Source organism: Peromyscus maniculatus, chromosome 16, assembly GCF_049852395.1.
Source record: "Peromyscus maniculatus bairdii isolate BWxNUB_F1_BW_parent chromosome 16, HU_Pman_BW_mat_3.1, whole genome shotgun sequence".
Lineage (NCBI taxonomy): Eukaryota > Metazoa > Chordata > Mammalia > Rodentia > Cricetidae > Peromyscus > Peromyscus maniculatus.
This window is the reverse complement of record NC_134867.1, coordinates 59,899,562-59,920,201: the sequence shown is the minus strand read 5'-3', so window position 1 is coordinate 59,920,201 and position 20,640 is coordinate 59,899,562. Positions and strand designations below refer to the sequence as shown.

The 20,640-nt window shown below is 44.8% G+C and overlaps 1 protein-coding gene across 1 annotated transcript in view; it reads right to left on the bottom strand.

Moving 5' to 3' along the window:
* The window catches only part of Slc22a3 (solute carrier family 22 member 3), a 94,425-nt gene that overhangs the window by 2,477 nt on the left and 71,308 nt on the right, over nucleotides 1-20,640 (bottom strand). The window contains exons 6-10 of the mRNA XM_006978025.4: nucleotides 12,693-12,790; nucleotides 12,359-12,573; nucleotides 5,468-5,576; nucleotides 4,655-4,767; nucleotides 2,658-2,757 (exon numbers count right to left, since the gene is read on the bottom strand). Of these exons, the coding sequence (XP_006978087.2) occupies nucleotides 2,658-2,757; nucleotides 4,655-4,767; nucleotides 5,468-5,576; nucleotides 12,359-12,573; nucleotides 12,693-12,790 (635 nt within the window). The remainder of the gene's footprint in view (nucleotides 1-2,657; nucleotides 2,758-4,654; nucleotides 4,768-5,467; nucleotides 5,577-12,358; nucleotides 12,574-12,692; nucleotides 12,791-20,640) is intronic.

The window sequence follows — 20,640 nt, the reverse complement described above, 5'->3', positions numbered from 1 at the left end:
ATCATCCAGCACAAGGTTCCTTCTCGCTGTTGATCTATGACCCTGACCAAAGCGAGGCACACATAAGCCCCTGAGAAATACCCATCACTAGGTGGAACTTAAAAATATTTTAAAATACACTTTATGTTAGATTTATTTATATTATATTACATGTCAGTATATATTTATACTAGAATATATTATCACATATATTTTAAATTAGATTTCTCTATTATGTATGTGTTTTGCCCTTATGTACATATGTGCATCATGTGTGTGCCTGGTGCCCAAGGAGGTCAGGAGAAGGAGTTGGGTCTGCTCAAACTACAGTTACAGGTAGTTTGAGACACCATGTGGGTGCTGGCAACTGAACCCCAATCCTCTGCAAGAGCAGTCAGTGCTCATAGCCACTGAGCCGCCCCTTTGGCCCCTGGATTCGTTATTTTAAGACAGACGAATTTCCTTCCTCATTGCGACCCCTCGTTTCACTTAATAGTGGTGAACATTGTGAACATTCTCCTATCCTCTGGTCCTCTAGCATGACTGTAACTTGGGGTGGGGGCAGCACCCCTGTACCCTGACTCCTGGCTCAGAGCCTGTACCCTGACACCAACCAAGCAATTGGCTACAATAATACAAAGATAACATTTCTCCATTGGGAAAGAGCAAGGCCCTGCCTTCCTGGCAGAAGGCTCAGGAGGACTTCCTATAGTCGAAATAATTTTAATGTGGGACTTCAATCAGCGTAGTTGTGTTTTATGAAGTGGGAGGAACTCTCCCCAACCCCAAATTTCTGACAGCTCTGTTGGAGAGCGGAAAGGAAGAGCTAGAAGTGGAGCTGCCCATCGTTTATATTCCAAACCAGTACAGGAATCCGCTTGACTCCTTTGGTGGGGAGGGGGACGACAGGACCCGCCCCTGTCCTCTGATTGGCCCATCCCATCGATAGGCAACCAATGGAAATTGAGTAAGGTTTTATTTTGCTCATAATATAGACTGCTAAGGAAAGTTTTGGGGGTGATTGATTAATCAACCAGTTTTTCAAAACAGGATCAGAAAACAGGACAAGAGGTAACAGTATAAGTTAACAGTCACCTTGCAAAGTTTTCAAGGCCAGGTAGAATATTCATGAGACCTTCACAATGGTTGCCTACTTCTGCAGAGGGTAAGGGTGTGGGTCTCAGGAAGGGACTTTCCAGTCTTACCATAGTGCTCTTCACTCTTCTGAATATATCACAATAGAATGCAGAATAAAATAAAACCACACACAATGCAGTCACCCTAGAGCACCCAACTGCATCAGCAACATTAGATACATGGAGGAAAGCCTTTCTGATTTCCCAAATGGGAATGAAAAAATTTCTACTTTACAAAATTGTTTTGAGTATTAAAGGAAAGAGCATATGGAAAACCATGGGGCATATAGGTATTTAAAAATATTGTTGATATTTTAAAATCATGAACTTCTACCTTCTTCCCAGCCTATGAACAAAGAGAAAAAAAACACCTTGAGAGGAATAAAATTGAGTCTTTTTAAAATGCATCTATTTGGTAACTTTTAAAATGTAGATGTCTACCCTTAATTTCTGCTTCAGTAAGATTATTTACCTTTAATGTATTTTACTTTAATATAGCACTAAATTATTTGTTAAGTATGCAAATAACACCAGACCACGCCATCTAATTGAAACCGATTAATTATGTAGACAGAAAGAGGCCAGCCCTCCTCCTATGTCCTTCCCACTCATGGACTTTCCCACTGGGGGAAGATTACTGTTTGACCATTTTAAAAAATTATTACACATTCACGTTTCTATCTTTGTATTGTGAGATGTTTCAGAGGAAATGGTAAAAAAATGTATATAGGAAATTTTTTGTTGATATAATTCTTCAAATTTATGTATTGGTTAGAAATTAATCAACATATAACCAGAAAACAATATAGATATTCCCTCCAAAACTTGAGATCTCTTTCCTGTTGTCTATCTGTCTGTCTATCTATCTATCTATCTATCTATCTATCTATCTATCTATCTATCTATCTATCTATCTACTTATTTATCATCTGTGTATCTAGTGTCTTCCTTATCTTTATTTCTAACTTACGTATTTATCAAGTAATCATTTATCTATTATCTTATCTTTTATCTAATTTCTATGTATCATCATTTATCTTACTTTATCCCCATCTATCAATAATCCAGCTCTCTTTTATCTGTCATATTTGTTCCCATGTAGCATTGTTGGCTTCTTTTGAAATGATACTACCCCCACTGCTTGCATTTCCCTTTGTAATGGGTCTTGAGGAATGTCTGTGTCATTCCATAAGACAGGCCTACTTCTTTTCCTCTCAGAGGGTGGTCCATGTTCTGATGCACTGCCATCTTCCCATCAGTTCCTCACTGATGCGCATTTGGGCTTTGTCGCTGCCTCATCATTAGCCCCTGGTTTAAATCACTTGAGTTTTAACACCTTACTAGGAAATGCTACTCAGTCATGTTTTAAAAATAGCTCACATTCTTTTTATAGCTCTAAGTTCTTTTGCATTAACCGTTTTAATCTTTTGAGTGTTTTAAGGTATTAAATGAAGACTTAATGTCATTTCCCTTGTGGATAATCAATGCCCCATGGCTTAACAGAATGCTTTCATTTAGGGAGTATTGAATCTCATGTAGTACCTGCCAAGCTTTTCTACGTCGTCCACTGTTTCCGGCAAGGCAATGCCCTTGGTTTCAGGCAACAGCATCACGAGGCCACCACAGATAGACGCCAGGATGCCTGCCAGATGGGGAGAGACATGACAACCCAGAAACACACAGATTGACCCTTCCCACCTCTACATAGGCGCACTCCCTGACCTCACGTGCCTCCAACAACCACACTGCTCTGCTCACCCTGACCACCTTCTTCAGTTCTGCGCAGCTTATGGTCCCTGTGCTCTGGGTATACACTGACAGTCAGGTGTCATGTAACGGTAGGGACATACACTGAGACATGTAGTGATTTCATTGTGCAACCACCATGGAGTGGGTGCAGGTAAACCACGGCAGCCATGACATCACTAGGTGATGCGGTCTTACGGGTGCCACCATGTGGGCTGTGAGGCTGCATGTGATGTGTGGCCATGCTTAAAGTGCATCTGGCAAGTTCCAGACACTCCAGGCCTCTGCTGTTCACTGGGAAGACAGAGTCAGTGGAAGGAGCCCCCTCTACCTATTGTCTTCCTGTGATTCTCCTGTCACATTGTAGTCTAAGGACACTCTCCTTCCAGGCAAAGCCTCATCTATGCCTGTCTTTGGGGTATTCTTTTTCACAGTCTTTAATCCACTTCCCAGACATCTTCAGTCTGTTGTCAGAGTGTTCAAACACACTAACTCTCTTCTTCCATGAGCTACTAATCCCATACCAATCCCTGGTTACCACTTCCCTTTGCTGCTCTTTAGGGCTTTACAAACTTGTGGAAAATGCGATCTCTACTATTCCTTTTCCATGGAGTAGTAGTGGGCTTTAGCAGCTGGCTCCTGAAAATAAAGAGCTGGCTTTCTGCCTTGCCCATTCCCATGGTGTCAACACGCCTGAGTGCGCATGTCAAGCCGCCAGCCTGTCCTCATTGCACAATGTACTAGAACAAGATGGGCTGTGGGCCTCCAGTCTGCAGTATCCCCACACAGGACGCATGAGGGACATGGGTGATCAGGGTACGTGTAGAAGTAATTTTGTGTCCTCTATTTTTTTTTTAACAAAGCACTTTTAGTATCAGAGCAAATTTATATATTGAATACTTTAGGAGATACAATTAGCTTCTAGGCCCATCTTTATACATAAGAAAATGAAGCTAAAATTTGGTCTCTGGAAACTGATGTTTTCATTTTCCAAAATCATAGAAGAATTTCACAGTGTCTGATTTTAACTCAGAACCTAACAGCGGAAGCTGACATGAACACTTGTTTACCACAACCTGTTCATGTAAAGTGACTTTAAGCCATTTAGCACTTTGAATGGGATGGCAATCAGATTGGCTCTTTAAAGCCAGAACAGTCATAAAAAGATGGGATGGATGTCATCATTAGCAACCCAGTGACCATGGCAGGTTCTGCCATGCATGAATAAGTGAGAGGACTTGAGACTAGCATGTACCTGAGTCAGAAAATGTCTGTCCCACAAGCATGAGAACCCGTGTTCTAGCTGCAGAAGAAAAGTCAAAAGCTGAGCATGGTAGCATGGGGGCATGGTGGCATGATAGCATGGTGGCATGGTAGCATGGGGGCATGGTGGCATGATAGCATGGTGGCATGGTAGTATGGTAGTATAGTGGCATGGCTGTATAGTGGCATGGGGGCATGGTAGCATGGTGTCATGATAGCATGGGGGCATGGTAGTATGGTGGCATGATTGCATGGTGGCATAGTGGTGTGGCAACATAGTGGTAGCATGAACTTGTAATTCCAGTGTTGTGAATGGATCCCTGGGACTCACCGGCTGGCTAGCCTGGTCCAGTTGGTGAGGCTCATGAGAAACCTTGTCTTGATAACAAGATGGATTGCTCCTGAGAAACAGCCCCAGAGGTTGACCTCTGGCCTCTGCAAGCCTGTGCACACATGTGCCTTTGCACCTACATACACACGTGCACCACCCCTCCACACACACACTCACTCCCACACAAACGAATTCTTACCAAAGATGATCAGAGGTAGTTCTAGCCACACAGCTGCTAGTCGGAAGAGTAGAAATGGAGCTATGATCCCCCCAAAGTCACACAAGCCTGAGCAGAGCGAAACCCCAAAGTTCCTGTAGTTTAAAACATACTTTCAGATGGACGTTTTTAAGACACATTCAGAATAATAAAAATATTCTGACATACTAAATTACAGAAGTTGTGTCAGTACTATTTCTATCATTTCCAGCTTTGACAGCTACTACGATCTCCTGCTCTAAACAAGCCTTTCCCATTCTGTACTGTTCGGCAGTGAGGCTAGGGAGGGAGTGTCTCCAGCGCTGGTGAAAAGATGTTTCTCCATCAGCAGCTCCATAGCCTGCCAGTCCCTGACACTCAAAGGTCACTTTGGTACCCTGCAAGTTACACCCGTAGGAATATAGCATCAGGCAAGAAAGCCAATCTGCGCAAGCCCATGAATGCTCCTTTCATAACCAGCTGCTCACAAAGCCAGACAGGCGATGATGTCAGAAAAGGCTTAGCCTTGATTCAGGGTGCTGCTGGCGAATGCAGACCTAACCTACAGTCTAAGCAGGCACGCTAGGAGGCTTTCTGTCCCCAGGTTAGTGCCTTTTCACAATTCACAGCTCCGTCTCAAGCTACTCTCACAAGACATACTTCTGTCACCAAATGCAGCAGGTAGCAAACAGAAGCTACAACTCCAAGTCCATTGTCTTATGAGGCTGAATCGAGCCCAGGTTAACATATCATGAACCTTGGAAACATTTGGCTATAGTTACTTAGAAGAAATGGCAACATATATGCCAGAGTTACCGTAATGTTGTTGGGTACAACTCCGAATTTACCAAATAAACAATTTCAAAGGCCATGGTTATGCCTAGTCTTCCCAGGGTAGCAACTAGAGTCCTCAGCCATGTTATCCCTGTGAACAGAATGTTTAAAAGGGGAAAGTTAGGGGCCTGACAATCTCATCAAGATTACACAAAAAAACAAAAAGTATTCATTGGTCCTCCCAACCTAAATCCTTGATAATTTAAGCATAAATGGTAAAAAAATTATATTTTAGACAAATTTCATTAATGCCAACTTGATAGGTAACATTCAGGGCATGGAAGATGCTTTTCTTTCTTTCTTTTTTGCTTGTTTGTTTGTTTTGTTTTGTTTTTCGAGACAGGGTTTCTCTGTGTAGCTTTGTGCCTTTCCTGGATCTTACTCTGTAGCCTAGGCTGGCCTTGAACTCACAGAGATCCACCTGCCTCTGCCTCCCGAGTGCTGGGATGCGCCCTGGCTGCCGGCGGAAGATGCTTTTCTGAGTGGGGAGAGACTGTAGAAATACAATTAAAAACTGCTGAGCAGTCACTGCATTGAAATAATGTCCCAGGCAGTGCTGTCCTGGAGAGCCCGAGCACACCGGCCTTGATATGAAAGGAAGTCTCTCTGTGTCCCCTTAAAAACCATGCCAGGCAGGTGTGCATCTTCACTCTGCACAGAACCAAAAGGCTGAAAGCTGTTCTCCTCAGCTAAGCTGGTTCCCAGGGAGAAGGAAGAAGGCTTTGCGAACTGGGATCCTTGGAAAGGGATTTTGGTTTCGTGTTATCCCCACGGCGGGTTTCCTTCATTGCCTTCATCCCCAACCCTGCTTCCTCCTCCAGGAACTTCTCCAGAAAGAGCCAGATGCACGCACACAAACTGGCTAACCTTACAACGTGGACTGCTTTAGGACCAGCTACTTTCACTGGATGAAGAAGACCCCCCACCATCTTCTACCGTAATGATGGGACATAGCAAATATTCTCCAGGAAACATTTCCTTTCTTTTGTTTTAAGGGCAGATGGAACTCAACATTTTAATCCTAAAAAGTCAGGCCTCTGAACATCTTACAAGTTATACAATGTATGTCGTCCTATCCAGGAGGACCAGTATGAGGGCAGGGGACTGAATAAAGACCATATCTGCTTGTCAATGCACAGCTGGGGTACCAGCATCTCTGGACACAGAGGTTCACACAGCACCAGATCATTCTCTTCTCTCTTAGACAAACATTGCATCTTCTTGAAGGTCTAATTAGGCATTATTATCTTGTGCTGAGGCCTGACCCCAGGACCTTATGCATGGCAGCTAAGTGCTCACCACTGAGTTAGATTGCAACCCTCGTTTTTTGTTTTTGTTGTTGTTGTTGTTGTTGTTGTTGTTTTGTTTTTTGAGACAAAGTCAAGCTCAAGCTGGTCTTGAACTCTTAATCCTCCTGTGTCATCCTCCTGAGTGCTAGATTCTGGGCATTCTAGGCATATACCACCACACAAGGCATAGATAGATAGATAGATAGATAGATAGATAGATAGATAGATAGATAGATAGATAGATAGATAGATAGATAGATAGAGAGACAGAGAGATAGATAGAGAGATAGATAGAGAGATAGAGAGATAGAGAGATAGACAGACAGGGTTTCTTTGCATAGCCCTGGCTATCCTGGAACTTGCTCTGTAGACCAGGCTGGCCTCGAACTCACAGAGATCCACCTGCCTCTGCCTCCCAAGTGCTGGGATTAAAGATGTGTGCCACCACCTCCTGACCCCATTTTATTTTAGAAGAGTGGCCACAAATAAGGATGATGAACAAAAGCATTAAGCTCAGCAATGTGTGCTCACTCTAGAGAATATTCAACAGATTAAAAAACCCGAACTACAAACAGCTGTCAGAAAGGCAAGCAGAGATAGAGGTTTTGAAAGCCCAGATCATTGCTGGGAAGCCCCCGTTAATTAAGATTTAGTTGCAAGCTGGCCAAGGACATTCCAGTGCACTTGATGTATTTGGGGATGGGACACCTGCAGCTGTCGCAGCAGTAGTTAAGTCGGGGAGTGAGGTAGGTCAGAGCTGAGCTCATGCACTGGGCACCACCTGCTTGGACACAGAACAGCTGTAAACATGTGTTTTACTTAGGCTTTACTTTCTCATGAGAGCCAGGAGGGGACTAGAAAATGCATTCCACCCTTGTCCATCAGGGAGCAGTTGCTGCAGGAGGTGGAAAGTGGAAGCTCACCCAGATGCCCTAGGTCACAGCCAATGGGTTGATAAGGGCGGCCACAGAGGAGTCTATAGAAACCACTGTCCAAAGTAGGTGCATCAGTCCAAGTCTCTTTACTAATAGCAAGACGGCTGTTGTGAGTCCCACCGATAAGTTCAATGTCTGTTTAGGTTTATAACTAAGGCTTAAATTGTTCAATGGAAAAAAAATAAGACTAAGAAACCAAATTAAAATATATCCATGTTCTTTCTACATATACACATACCACTACCACTACCATCATAAAAAATATTTGGTTAATTCACAAATAACTAGTCAATTTGATAGAACAGGAAGTGCTACAAGTCTGACACCCTTGAAGAAGTGGTCTGTCCTACAAGACTTGGTCTAAAGACTTTCAACTCATTCCTGAGCAGTGCATGCTGGCACAGAGCTTTTGTTGGGAGGGGGGGGGGAGTCCCAAAGATACTATACTACATTAACTTGAAAAAAGTTCACTAACAGATGTAAATTATATATAATTATGTACAGAAATGAAAACCATTGATCATTCTAATAATAGACATTTTTTTATGGTAAAGACAAACTAAAAAAAAAAAATCAGGGATGGAGGATGTAGCTCAGCTAGCAGAGTGTCTGCCCAGTATGCACAAAGTCCTGGGTTCCATGCCCAACACATATAAACTGGGCAATGGCGGCATCTGGAGTCCCAGCACTCAGCAGGGAGAGGCAGGAGGATTAAAAGTTACATGTTGTGAGACACTTGAGCAAACTGTGTAGAAATGTGTCGCTGTTTTACCTTGCCTGCCTAAGGCACCCGATTGGTTTAATAAAGAGCTGAAGGGCTAATAGCCAGGCAGGAGAGGTTAGGCGGGACGTCTGGGCAGAGAGGGGAACTTGGGATGAATCTGGGTGTGTGAGAGAGACGCCAGAGAGACAGGAGGGAGTCAGACATACAATGGAGGAGAGGTAAAAAGCCACATGGCAGACTGGAGATCAATAGAGGCAGGTTAATTTAAGTTGTAAGAGCTAGTTGGGAACAAGCCTTAGCTAAAGGTGACGCTTTAATTAATAATAATAATAATGATAATGATAATGATAATAATAACTCTTCTAAAAAATATGGGGTCAGGAGGTGGTGGCACACACCTCCTGTCTCCATGCCATTATTTGGAGGCTGGAGGTCCCCAAAGAAAGAAAGTCTGACTACAGTTAAGGTCATACTCAGCTACATAGCAAGTTTGAAGTCAGCCTGGGCTACAAAAAAAATGCACAAGCTCGCTCTCTCTCTCTCTCTCTCTCTCTCTCTCTCTCTCTCTCTCTCTCTCTCTCTCTCTCTCTCTCTGTGTCTATCTGTCTGTCTGTCTGTCTCTGTGTGAGTGTATCTGTCTGTCTCTCTCCCTCTTTCTTCCCACACATGCTCATATAGATGAAAAATGACCATAACATCTAAAGTCACTTTCTGTAGTCATGAGAGAACACAGAGAAATGATCTTCCTCTGTGGATGAGGGCCTTGCTCAGGCAGCTAGAGTCTTGAAGCTCAGCTTTGGAAGAAAAGATATAGAATTTAAAAACACATAACTTGCACTCTCCTCTGGATGTACCATCTGCTGAGTCCAGAAATAAAGTCTAGAGAAAAGTCCTAACAAAGATATGTAAATTGGATAGACAGATGCACTTTTTACTTAAATAAAGTAAAAGATAGCCTTGTTCTGGGAAGGGGATTTGCCTCCACTGCCAGGTCTGTAGCCACACTGAGTAGAATTGAAGAGGACAGCTGGCTATGTCTACAGAAAGTGGTGACTTTTCAGACTTCAGAGGTTTGCTTTCTAGACAGTGAATCTTAACAGTTAGCCGGGAAGATCATTTCTTTTTCTCAAGTTCATTCTCAGACCATAAAAAGAAAGGTTTCAGAGAAGTGATTTTCAGAGTTGACCAGGGGCTGAGATGATGTCAAGTCCCGCTAGGAAGAAAGGCTTAGAAAGGCATTCCTAATTTCACAGTCTGTCCTAGGAGTCAAGGCCAAAAGCCCTTTAAATTAGAAGGGGTGCTTACTGAAGGGAGGGGCTTCTGTTCATACACGGAATTCATAACTTATTCTGGCCCATCAATCGTAGCAGACTCTTGACTATAAAAGCACTTATGAGGACCACGGTTTGATTCCCAGAAGCCACATGAAAAGGTCAAGAGTGGTGGGGATTGCTTGACATCCCAGTGCTAGGCAAGTGGAGACAAGGAGCCCAGGGCTCACTGGCCAAGTAGCCTTGCCTACTTAGTAAACTGCAGGCTAGCTAGAGACCCTGTCCCAAGAGACGGAGCAGATGGCGCTGAGCAAGGACACACAGGCTGACCTCAGGTCTGCACATGGCTGGAAACACCCACGCCAACATGAGCACTTGCACACACATGAACACATACAGAGTGAGAGACAGAGGGACGGGGAGAGGAAGGGAGGGAGAGAGAGAGGGAGGCAAGGAGGAAGAGAGGGAGGGAGGGAGAGAAAGAATTTCCAAGCAGAGAATTCTATAACATTCTTAAGTTTTCACCCTTTAATCGAAATTGTGTACCTCTGAGGAAAGCAAACATGTTTCTTTTGTTCCTGTATATTCATTTTCCTGTTTAGTGGCCATCAATTAATCAATATCAAATAGATAGGCACTAACGCACAGATGGATGGCTATTATTCAGCTTCTGTGGCTCTTTTTTAAAGATCTATTTTTATTTTTATTTTTATTTGTGTGTGTGTGTGTGTGTGTGTGTGTGTGTGTGTGTGTGTGTGTGTGTGAATCTGTGGAGTTCGGAAGAGGGCATCAGATAAGTCTGTCTGTCTCTCAAGGTCGGAAGAAGACATCAGATACCTTGGACCTGGAGTTACAGGTGGTTGGGAGCCACCTGAAGTGGGTGCTGGGGACCGAATCTGTGACCCCTGGAGGAGCAGCCAGTACTCTTAACCACTGAGCCATTCCCCCCAGCCCCAGCTTCTGCAGCTCTTAAGATAGGCCGATTGTGCAATGGGCTATTTGTGTTTCTTCGGATTCATCTTTACTTGGAAGCTTGGAATGTGATCATATTTGGGAATAGAGACCAAGAGGGCGAGTGTCACATGAAGAGAGAGACACCAGGAAATGATGAGGGTGACCAGAGAGAGGCTAGAGACGCTGCTAGCTCAGAGGCTCTGGGAGGAACGGCCCTGCCTGTGCTTTTAGAGGTCACCCTTATGTGGGGGATTGTCTGCTGTCCAGCCACCCAGCTGGTGGAGATTCATTGCTGCAGCCCTGGGAGCCGGAGGCACTTGAGAAAAAGGAGAGAAACCTGAGTTTTTGCTTTTCATCAGCCATTGCAGCAGGATGGAATTGCACATCCTTTACCTTCTCTGTTCTGAGGATTGGCATTTCTGTAGTGTTATCCAAGGAAGGTCTAACTGCTCTCTTGGGAATTCGTGGACCAGTGTCTAATATGAAGTCTCCTCTGTGTGTGTCTGCTCTGATCTCTTCAACTCTAGCAGTGCCCTCTTTCCTGGCCCTCAGCATTCTCAGAGACAGACTGCTTCCTTCACAGGTACAGGGACTGAGGAGAACCCCGCTTCCTGCATAAGCCTCCATTGCACACCCAGGATACATGCCTCCTGTGCTCCAATTCACGCCTTGCGGTGTGTGTGTGTGTGTGTGTGTGGTTTAAGAACGGCTTCCTCTTTGTAGCTCCAGCTGTGTTCTGTGGCAGAGGTCACCTGGGCTGTTGACGGAGCATCTGGAGTCTTTTGCGATCCTTTCCCCACCCCCTTCCTCCTCCTGACCCCCACCAGCCAGCCCCCAAGCCCTGGAATATTGACCTCTGCAACTTCTCTATAAGGAACCATCCTCTCCATCCCAGCCAGACTTCCCCGGGTGCAAGCGACACCCTGGCCTCTCTCCCTCTCGCCATGTCCCAAACTGCTTCAGGTGTGAGCAGCTCACAGTCCCTGCTCCAGAAGTTCGCAGGTAGCACCAAGCTCCCGCCACGTCCGAAGGGGACAGTCGGGCTGGGGGCTGACCAGCCTCTGTCTTCCTCAAGACAGTTTCTAGCAATAACAGAGAAGCCCGAGTTCCTGAACTCACAAAACTTTTCATGGTTTTGGGAAAAATAACAGGAAGAGATGGCTGCTCGTAAAGAGTTATGACTCCTCCCTTGGGCCTACACAGAACTTCTCCCTCCCTCCCCCTCCTCTCCCTCCCCCTACTTCTCCCACACCTTTGTCAATTGTATTAATTGACCACATTCTTGTTGTGACATTATTAAAATGTCTATGTCTCTTAATAGGCTATGAGCCATATAAAGCCACATCTTCCTTCTGCCCCTAACCTGGGGTGCAGCTTGGTGTCTGCAGCCTGGTAGATGCTTGGGAAATATGTTAAACAGTATCGGCGACATCACATCACTATGACCTAGATCTAGCATCATCCCCTTTTCATCAATAAACAAACCTAACATTTCAGTAAAGAGAGGTATCTGCGTATCAGTCTTTGCATTCATGAAACAGAAAATAGAGTGGTACCACCCAAGCTTGCCTGGTGCCAAGCCTTTGAAGAAATAGCACAGCTCACAAAGACGAGTGGCCCCTACCCACTGGGCCATATGTCATCATTACATTTTTGTCACGTTCTTTGGGAACGGTCAACTAAATGTGAAGGAAGACTACCTTCTGGTAAGAATGCAGTGACCAGGCATGCCACACCAGCCACTATATTGCTTGCTGCAAAGGGAAGGCGTCGTCCAAGACGCTCAATGGTCAGAAGGATCAAGAGTGCTCCGGGTAGCTCCACAAGCCCCGAGATGAAGAAGTCTATGTAGAGGTTGCCTCCGACAATTCCCAGGCGCATGACAAGTCCTTGGTAGACCACGGCACTTGTGAACCTGCAAAACATCAGAAGACACCAGGGAAGCAAATTAAGAGAGAAAGGACCTGTGAGCAGAAGGAAATGATGAACTATGTACTTGATCCCAGCTTTGAAACCCAGCCCAAGTCAACTTACCAAGCATACATAAGAATAAGTGTGCATTTCCTCATTTGGGGCGTTCTCACAAGGTCTAAAAAGGATGGGTTACTCACTTCTTCATCTGTAACAGTGATCTAGATGAGAAACACAGATGTCAGCAGCATTTTACAGCAAGATACACCTGCATAGTGTAAACTTGTTGTTAACGTTACAAAATTAAAATGATGTTCCTGAACTTCTGGGCCCGTCACAATCCCATCTTCAAAACTGGCCATAGGGAGTTTGTCCAGTATTTTCAATAGGTCGGATCTGCAGAGATGCAGTTAACTCAGGAAAACATCTGAAGATAAACCGATGCTAAACTGCTTCAGATCAAATTCCCTTTACATTACTATGTATCTTTCCTTTCAGCATCCTGGCTAATACAACACCTGTTCCCTAGAAACCCTTCTAAACGTAAGAGTATTATGCTGTTTAACCATCTAGATCATGTTGGTCTGTAGACACACCTGTGCGGGATTGTTTTCATGGTAAATCAAGGTGGGAAGATTCACTCTGAATGTTGGTGGTGCCATTTCATGGGCTGGACCCTGGGCTATGAAGAGGACAGAGAGGAAGCCCAGGACCAAGTGAGGATGCATATAGTCTATCTTCTATTGACTGTGGATATGATGTGGCCAGCTGCTTGAGGTCTGGCTTCCCTGGATTGATGGACTGGAAGCTGGAATTGTGAGCCAGATAAATCCGTTCCTATCTAAGTGGTATATGTTGGGGCATTTTATCCCAGCAACAGAAATGACTCCAGGACAGGCACCACTGAGGTATTTCTCTTCATGTTTTCATCTTTACTACTTCAGAGTAAGATGAGGCATCAAGTAGAAGAGGTACAGACGACAGCAATATATTTTTTCATGGTTCATAAACCAAGCGTCTCCCACGGAGTTTCAACGCATTGTCTGAGGCAGGCAAGCATAGGAGGCAGTTCAGTATGTTGGGGCTCCCATTTGGTTCTGGTCCATGTGTGCTTGCCTCTTGTAATAATGCACGCGGCAGCCTAGCTCCCCCACCTCACATACTATGCATATACAATGTACCGAGTAACCTCAGGACCCTCGGCCCCCCACCTGTACTAGATGTGCATGCTCCCATCTCCGAACAATCTGGCAGAAGGTTCCCCGTGACTATCATTGATGGAATCTAGACAGTTTCTGTTTAAATATATTCCCAGTATAGCCAGGTTTGAAGAACAGAAGGCTTGGTCTGGCCTGAACTGATTTGGGGTTCATTGCTCAGTAAGGCTAAGCTATGTCTTCAAGTAACCTTTTAGGTTCTGTTTACCATCTTATGTCTGTGCATGATTTGGCATGTACATGATTAAAATCAGATACATTATGGGAAGATGATCATATAATCTATCAATCAAAATGCGGAACCACCCAAGCTACACCTCTTAGTAACCAACTCCTCCCTTTTTTGAACCCCACAAAAAGAGTCCCAAACAGTAATCAGGGCCCGGAGCATCTTTCCCCATGCAGTTTGCTGTCAGTCTTGACAGTGACAGATCTTTAACCTGTACCAGCTCTCTGCCCCAAGTAATATTATCATGCTTCTTCTGCAAATCTATGTGAGCCCCTGTGTTTAATTATCTGGATAAGAGGCCAGAAGAATAAGAACCCTGGAAACACCCAGCCCAAATCTTCACAACCAGAAGCATTATCCACATTAAAATGACCAATGTGTATGGAGGGATACATATCTGTTAAATTCTTGACTAAGAACACAGACTATTTTACTTAACTATCATCGAAGCATTTTTATGAATTCAAATTGATCAATGAAAAGAGCAAGCTCAGGACCATGAGGATTAAACAGCAGGAGGATACAGGGTCAATATTTGACATCTGTGTCTAGAAACTCCTCTATTGTTGACCCTCCCACACTGCTGTGGGGTATGGAGGAATCTTCTACCCACAAGCATTCTACTGTTGGTGGCTATTTCCACACACATTTTAAAGGACACCAAAAACTAAAACGGAATCTTCCAGTTCAAACATGAAAAAGTTAATTCTGGACTAAAATGATTTATATAAATTAGATTTGAGTCAAATCATTTAGATTTTTTAAAGAAGGGTCTTGAAATTCACAATGAAAACAACACATACTATTAGGGTGGTTCCTGGAGACCATCATGACTAGCTTTTTCCATGAGTCAGGCTTGGCTCTGCTCAGTGATGTGCTTCCCCTCTCTCTTCACCCCCGGGAACCACTGACATCACTGCTTCCACATCCACACTGGCCACCCAGCACCAGCACACACACAGGAGACCAAGATATATTCCAAGGCAATATATTTTCACGGGCCCTTTCTATTTCCTCTTCAGCCTTCTTATGTTCTGCTCACAGCTATGCCTCCTGTACACTAGGCAAGACTCTGAGCAACGCCTTTTCACTCAGGCCCAACCTGACATGTCAGAATTAAAAGAAAACCATGCACTGCAGATTACACACCCAGTCAAATATCGGGGCCCCCATCCACGCTCTGTAATTGTCTCTAAGTGGTGACAATGGGGCCTCGCCCCCATGACGTCCTTAACTCTGTAGATGTCTATTTCCTTTGGACAGACATCCAGTCAGCATCTGAGCAAAGAATGGTAACATCAGAAGCTGAAGGACAGTAGGGTCGGCAAGTGGTCCCGAGCAAAGGGCCACATGGTGGATGCTTTTGAATTTGCACTCTTCGAATTCTCTCTTGAAACGACTGACTTTGCCACTGTGGTATGAAAACAGCATGGACCATGTACACCTAGATTCTAATAAACCTTTACTTACAGAGACACAGCAAGCTGGTCTGGCCTGTGAGCCATCGTTTGCTGACCTGGAAGTTGTAGGGTTAATGCTGGAGGAACTTGCACAGACCAACTGAAACTCCCATTAGAGCAGGAACAGTTGAAAATCTGACCCCAGGACGACACCTAGACAGTCAGTGCACGAATCTGGATACTAAAGTCCAACTCTGCATTTTAGCTGCTATATTCTGCAGTATATAGACTACTTTGATTTCACTCATTAAAAGTATAGTTTGATCATCTCATCCATAGTTCTTATGAGTTAGTGGGACTATGGAGATTTTTGGCTCTTTTTTTTTTAACTGTAAATATCCTCTTTTAAAAAACAGCTAGGTCGCCGGGCGGTGGTGGCGCACGCCTTTAATCCCAGCACTTGGGAGGCAGAGGCAGGCGGATCTCTGTGAGTTCGAGGCCAGCCTGGGCTACCAAATGAGTTCCAGGAAAGGCGCAAAGCTACATAGAGAAACCCTGTCTCGAAAAACCAAAAAAAAAAAAAAAAAAACCAGCTAGGTCTTCATCGTGTGAGCATGAGAACATGAACCCCACTCCCCAGGACCCGCATAGAAAATCTGGATGTGGTGCTGTATGCTTGGGACTTTAGTGTTGGGAGACCTATGCTTGAGCTCCAGGGCAATGAAAAACCCCGTCTCAAAAAAAATGGGGTGAATGGCTGCTGAGGAACAACACCCAGGCTTGACTTTGGGACTTTAGAAACATGTGCATACCTATTCACATACATTACAAGAATAAAAATAAATTATTTTTGTAACAAGATATAATATTTCTAAGTGATGAATTTAAATTAAATATCAATGTACCCAATGGTCTTTTAACAGGCACACACACACACACACACACACACACACACACACACACACATACACACACACAAAATCAATCAATCAATCCACGTTCTCAGTGGAGCAATCTTTGCATCTGGTTATGGGAAGGCCCGATTATCTCACGGTAATACTATCCTCTGACTGGACATGTATCCCAATTGAGCCAATGAGAAATGGGCATGTTATTCAACCTAAGCCCATGAGAAACATGAGTCTTTATTTGGACAAATTAGAAATGGTAATACTATCCTCTGACTGGACATGTATCCCAGTCTGAGCCGATGAGAAAATGAGTCCGTGGCTCAGTTTGGGCCAACGAACAAAACATTCTGGAAAAAATCTTTTTCTTCCCTTAATTCAGAGATACCCAAAGGAATCTCCTCTCTCTCTCACCTCAAAAAATTAATGACAAAATAGCAGGCCCAACTAGATCTTGGCAGACACCCTACATCCACAGGGAACTGGTCTGAGAATGCAGCTGCCTGGTCGGGGCGGAGAGAGGGGCAAGCAGGTTTAATGAGTTACCCAGACCCTGGCTAGGACACCTCTGAACCCTGCAGGGTCTCGAATTCCAGACACATGAGCCAGTGAGAGTCCTTACTGTCCAAGTGCATTTAAGTTGGCTTTCTGTCACTTGACGCCAAAAGCAGAATTATCCAAAGACTCCAATCCAGAACAATCTCTTGCTTTGACTGCTGAATACTTTAGGCAAATTGATTTTATTGTTAAAATAACTGCTTCCATATTCTAATTCACTCCAGTTCCAATTCCCTGTAAACATAATTGTTTCAGTGTAAAATTCATGAGATTTGGAACAAAGCGGGGTCTCAACTCTGCTTTTCCAAAGCACAAGTTTAGCGTGTAGCCATATAATCAATATAAACTCCGAACTCCTGGTAACAAGGGAAAGTAATCAGAAGCAGAACACAGCCTTCCCCTGCACAGTGAATGAAGGGATTAATAGTACTGTCAGGCAGGTAAGTATTTAGTTACAGTGCAGAGCGAACCCAGCTGGTCTTTGATTTATTAGCATCGTCCCCGCAGTGACGCAGATATTCTGAAAGATGACCCACTTTCTGGATGTCCAAAGACCTCGAGAGACTAAGAGCCGTATCATGGATGGAACGTATCTAATCGAGTCCTGCCAACTCAGGCATGCGGTGTCTGGGGCTACTGTTCTTTTACATAACTTCTCACTCTGTGGCCATGTTTCTCGTCTAATGCCAAAGGTTACCAGACTTTTGCCTAGTCTGGGTCAGAAACAAAAGACCTGAAATGCTATTCCAGATTGTTACACATTTTTTTTAAAAAATGCATTCATTCTTAAAACTTGCATTCTATGTGATATGTTGGTCATAACAACTACATTTCATATCAGTTTGTCACCGTTGACATCCCACGCTAAAATAAAGTGGGTGTGATTATTTTAAAATGCACACACAAGCTAGTGTGTTCAAGAGACTTGGTACACAGAGTCAATCAGCAGCCTGCCATATCCAGCAGCTCGCTAATACACCCTGCCCTAGGCCTCAGATCTCACTCAATCTGTATTTCAGGTTCCTCAGGGAACTAGTAGAAGAAACTGAGTCAATGAATAGTCCCAGTTCATCTGTTGACTCCTAAGCCTTGGTTCTTCCCAGAGCTCTGGGTTTAGAAGAGGTGTTGGTCCCCCAGGCTCAGGAGGGAAGAACACCTCTTACATGGAGGATCTGCCCTAGGCAGGAGAGGGCAAAGGGCCAGTGGCTGCATCTGTAGCCTTGGAGAATCCATTTGATGGTTCTCAGTGGGTGATTTATCAGCTCAGATGGCCATGACCCCTTCACCATCATGATATATTCAGTGATGATGTCATCATAAGTTGACTACAGGCTCCACCCTCTAGAAGCTTCTATTCTCTAAGTCAGTGTGAATCAATGATTGTTTGAAGATTTGAGGCTTACCTATTTGAACAGTCAGGAACTACCTCAAAGCTAAACTCCCAAGTCTTAGAGACAAGTACCCAGAGGAAGAGGGCTTGGGGGTGCCGGAAGGGTGGCCAGTGACTGCTGGGGGGTACTCAGGGCCTTTCATCCACTGTCTAGTGGGTGACCCCATTATTCAGACAAAAGCCAGCCCCAGAAGCACCAGAGGTTCTGGGATCTGACATGAAAGAGCTTCAGCTAACTCCTGAGCAGAAGAGCACCGCATGCTCCCCATGAAGACAGCAGTGAGCCGAGCTCTCCACAGTCCACACCGCCTGCTCTCCATGAAGAGAATGGTATACTAAGCTACGCGCAATCCACACCGCCTGCTCTCCATGAAGAGAATGGTATACTAAGTTACACGCAATCCAAACCACCTGCTTTCCAGGAAGAAAGCAGTATGCCAAGCTACCTGAAGTACATACTGCTTGCTCTCCACGAAGCAGAGTTGCCAAGCTACCTGCAGTACTTTGGGAAACTTAGAAAAAAATCTATTAAAACTGTAAAACGAGGCAGAGCTCAGAGCACCTGCTGAAGATAGTGTTTTCCCGTATGTGGCAGGGAAGCCACGCCCATGAAACCTCAACCGTGTGAGAAATGACAACCACATTTGACACACCAACCTGGATGCCGAAATCTCACAAAAGCCCACCACCAGAAGAAGAGCTACACACTGCTAAGAGGGAAGGAAAAGAAGGCCGCTCCAGCGGTGAGCCCCGGGAGGTTAACCAACCCCGAGCCGTCAGCTCTAAGTCCACATACTTAGGAACAGCACTAAATGCTGTGTGTGTGTGTGTGTGTGTGTGTGTGTGTGTGTGTGTGTGTGTGTGTGTGTGTGGTGTGTGTGTGTGTGTGGTGTGTGTGTGTGTGTGTGTGTGTGTGTGTGTGTGTGTGTGTGTGAAGGGGTTCAGAAGGAGTAAGGAAGAGAGGTGGTGGGGAAATGATACAAATACATGACATTCATCTTTTTCATCAAACCTACAGGTTTTTTTTTAATCAACTACAAGAAAGAAATATCTGTGTCAAGATGTCTAGGGATGACCAGCGCTTATCAAAATGAAAGATGAACCATAGTCCCCTGGACCAGGGCTGCACGATAAAAAAGAAAGTATGAGCCTCATGGGTGAGTTGACATTGCCTTGTGATGGTGAAACAGATGCTAAAAATAATAGGTGAAATTAATCAAAATGATATGTTTTATTGACCCCAATCCATTCAAACATTATCGTTTCCATATGAGGTCATTCATGAGGCATTTGTGATCTGTTTTGGAACACATCTCTGCAATTCCCTGTGTAGTTTTCTCTCGTCGTAAATCTCAGTAAAGGACTGAGATTCTCCCCCCTAATGCCTGTGAGGCCAGGGGCTGTGGTACTAGACAATGGGTACCGACACCCTAATCCTGGGGCTCTCCCGAAGGTCCTGGGTGGCTCTCAGATCTACTCCGAGAGCTCTTCGGCCCTGAGGGACTCCTTTCTTGTCTCCACCCGTGTGACTTGGCATTCTGCACGATGCTACAGAACCACCGTGGTGCCTCCCATCTGAGGCCTCCAAGAGCAGCTGCAGCCGCAGCCCCAGCGAGGGCCCAGAGCTGTGGCTATGAGTCACATGTGGGCACATTTTTTCATTTCTTAGAAACAAAGCTGGGACTGTTTTTATTTTTATTCTTTACTAGGCGCATTACTGTAAGAACTGTCTTCCAGGGAACAGGAGACCGCACTCGCTTCTAAAACTCCAGTGCCCAAGAGACACAGGATGTGTGGGAAACACAGGGGTTTGATGACAGGGGACCGAATTAGACATGCTACTGAACTTGCCAGGAGCACCCAGAGATGCCCACAATCACCATGGAAACAGAAAAGTTCTCAGTGTCAGAGCTCAAGAATGCCCAATGTCTTTAACCACAGTAGCCTGCGCGGCTACACACAGACTTCAGTTCTAAATAGGCAAATTGGGTACGACACAAGGCACGGGAGAGTCATTTGGTGTGGGGAGAGGAAAAAAGGGACCGTGAACCAGTTCAAGCAAGCCAAGTACCACATCTAAAATTCAACAGCCCAAACCCACCCCATCGCGATGCCTATTGTCCCTGCTTCCTGGTCTCCAGATGCATCAGGAGTCAATGTCCTAAGAATTTGGTCTTTGACAACTTGCTAAGTAACAAGCAAACTCTCCTCACCAGCTGGGGTGTCCACTCCAGCACCAGGGTTCTCTCACCCCTGTGCTGGGATACAGCACTACAGGATGAGGGCAGCCAGGATGACGGGTGCCGATCTCACATCACTCAGGGCAATGGTGGTAAGAGCCAGTCCAGGATGGTGTTCTCTAGGAGCAG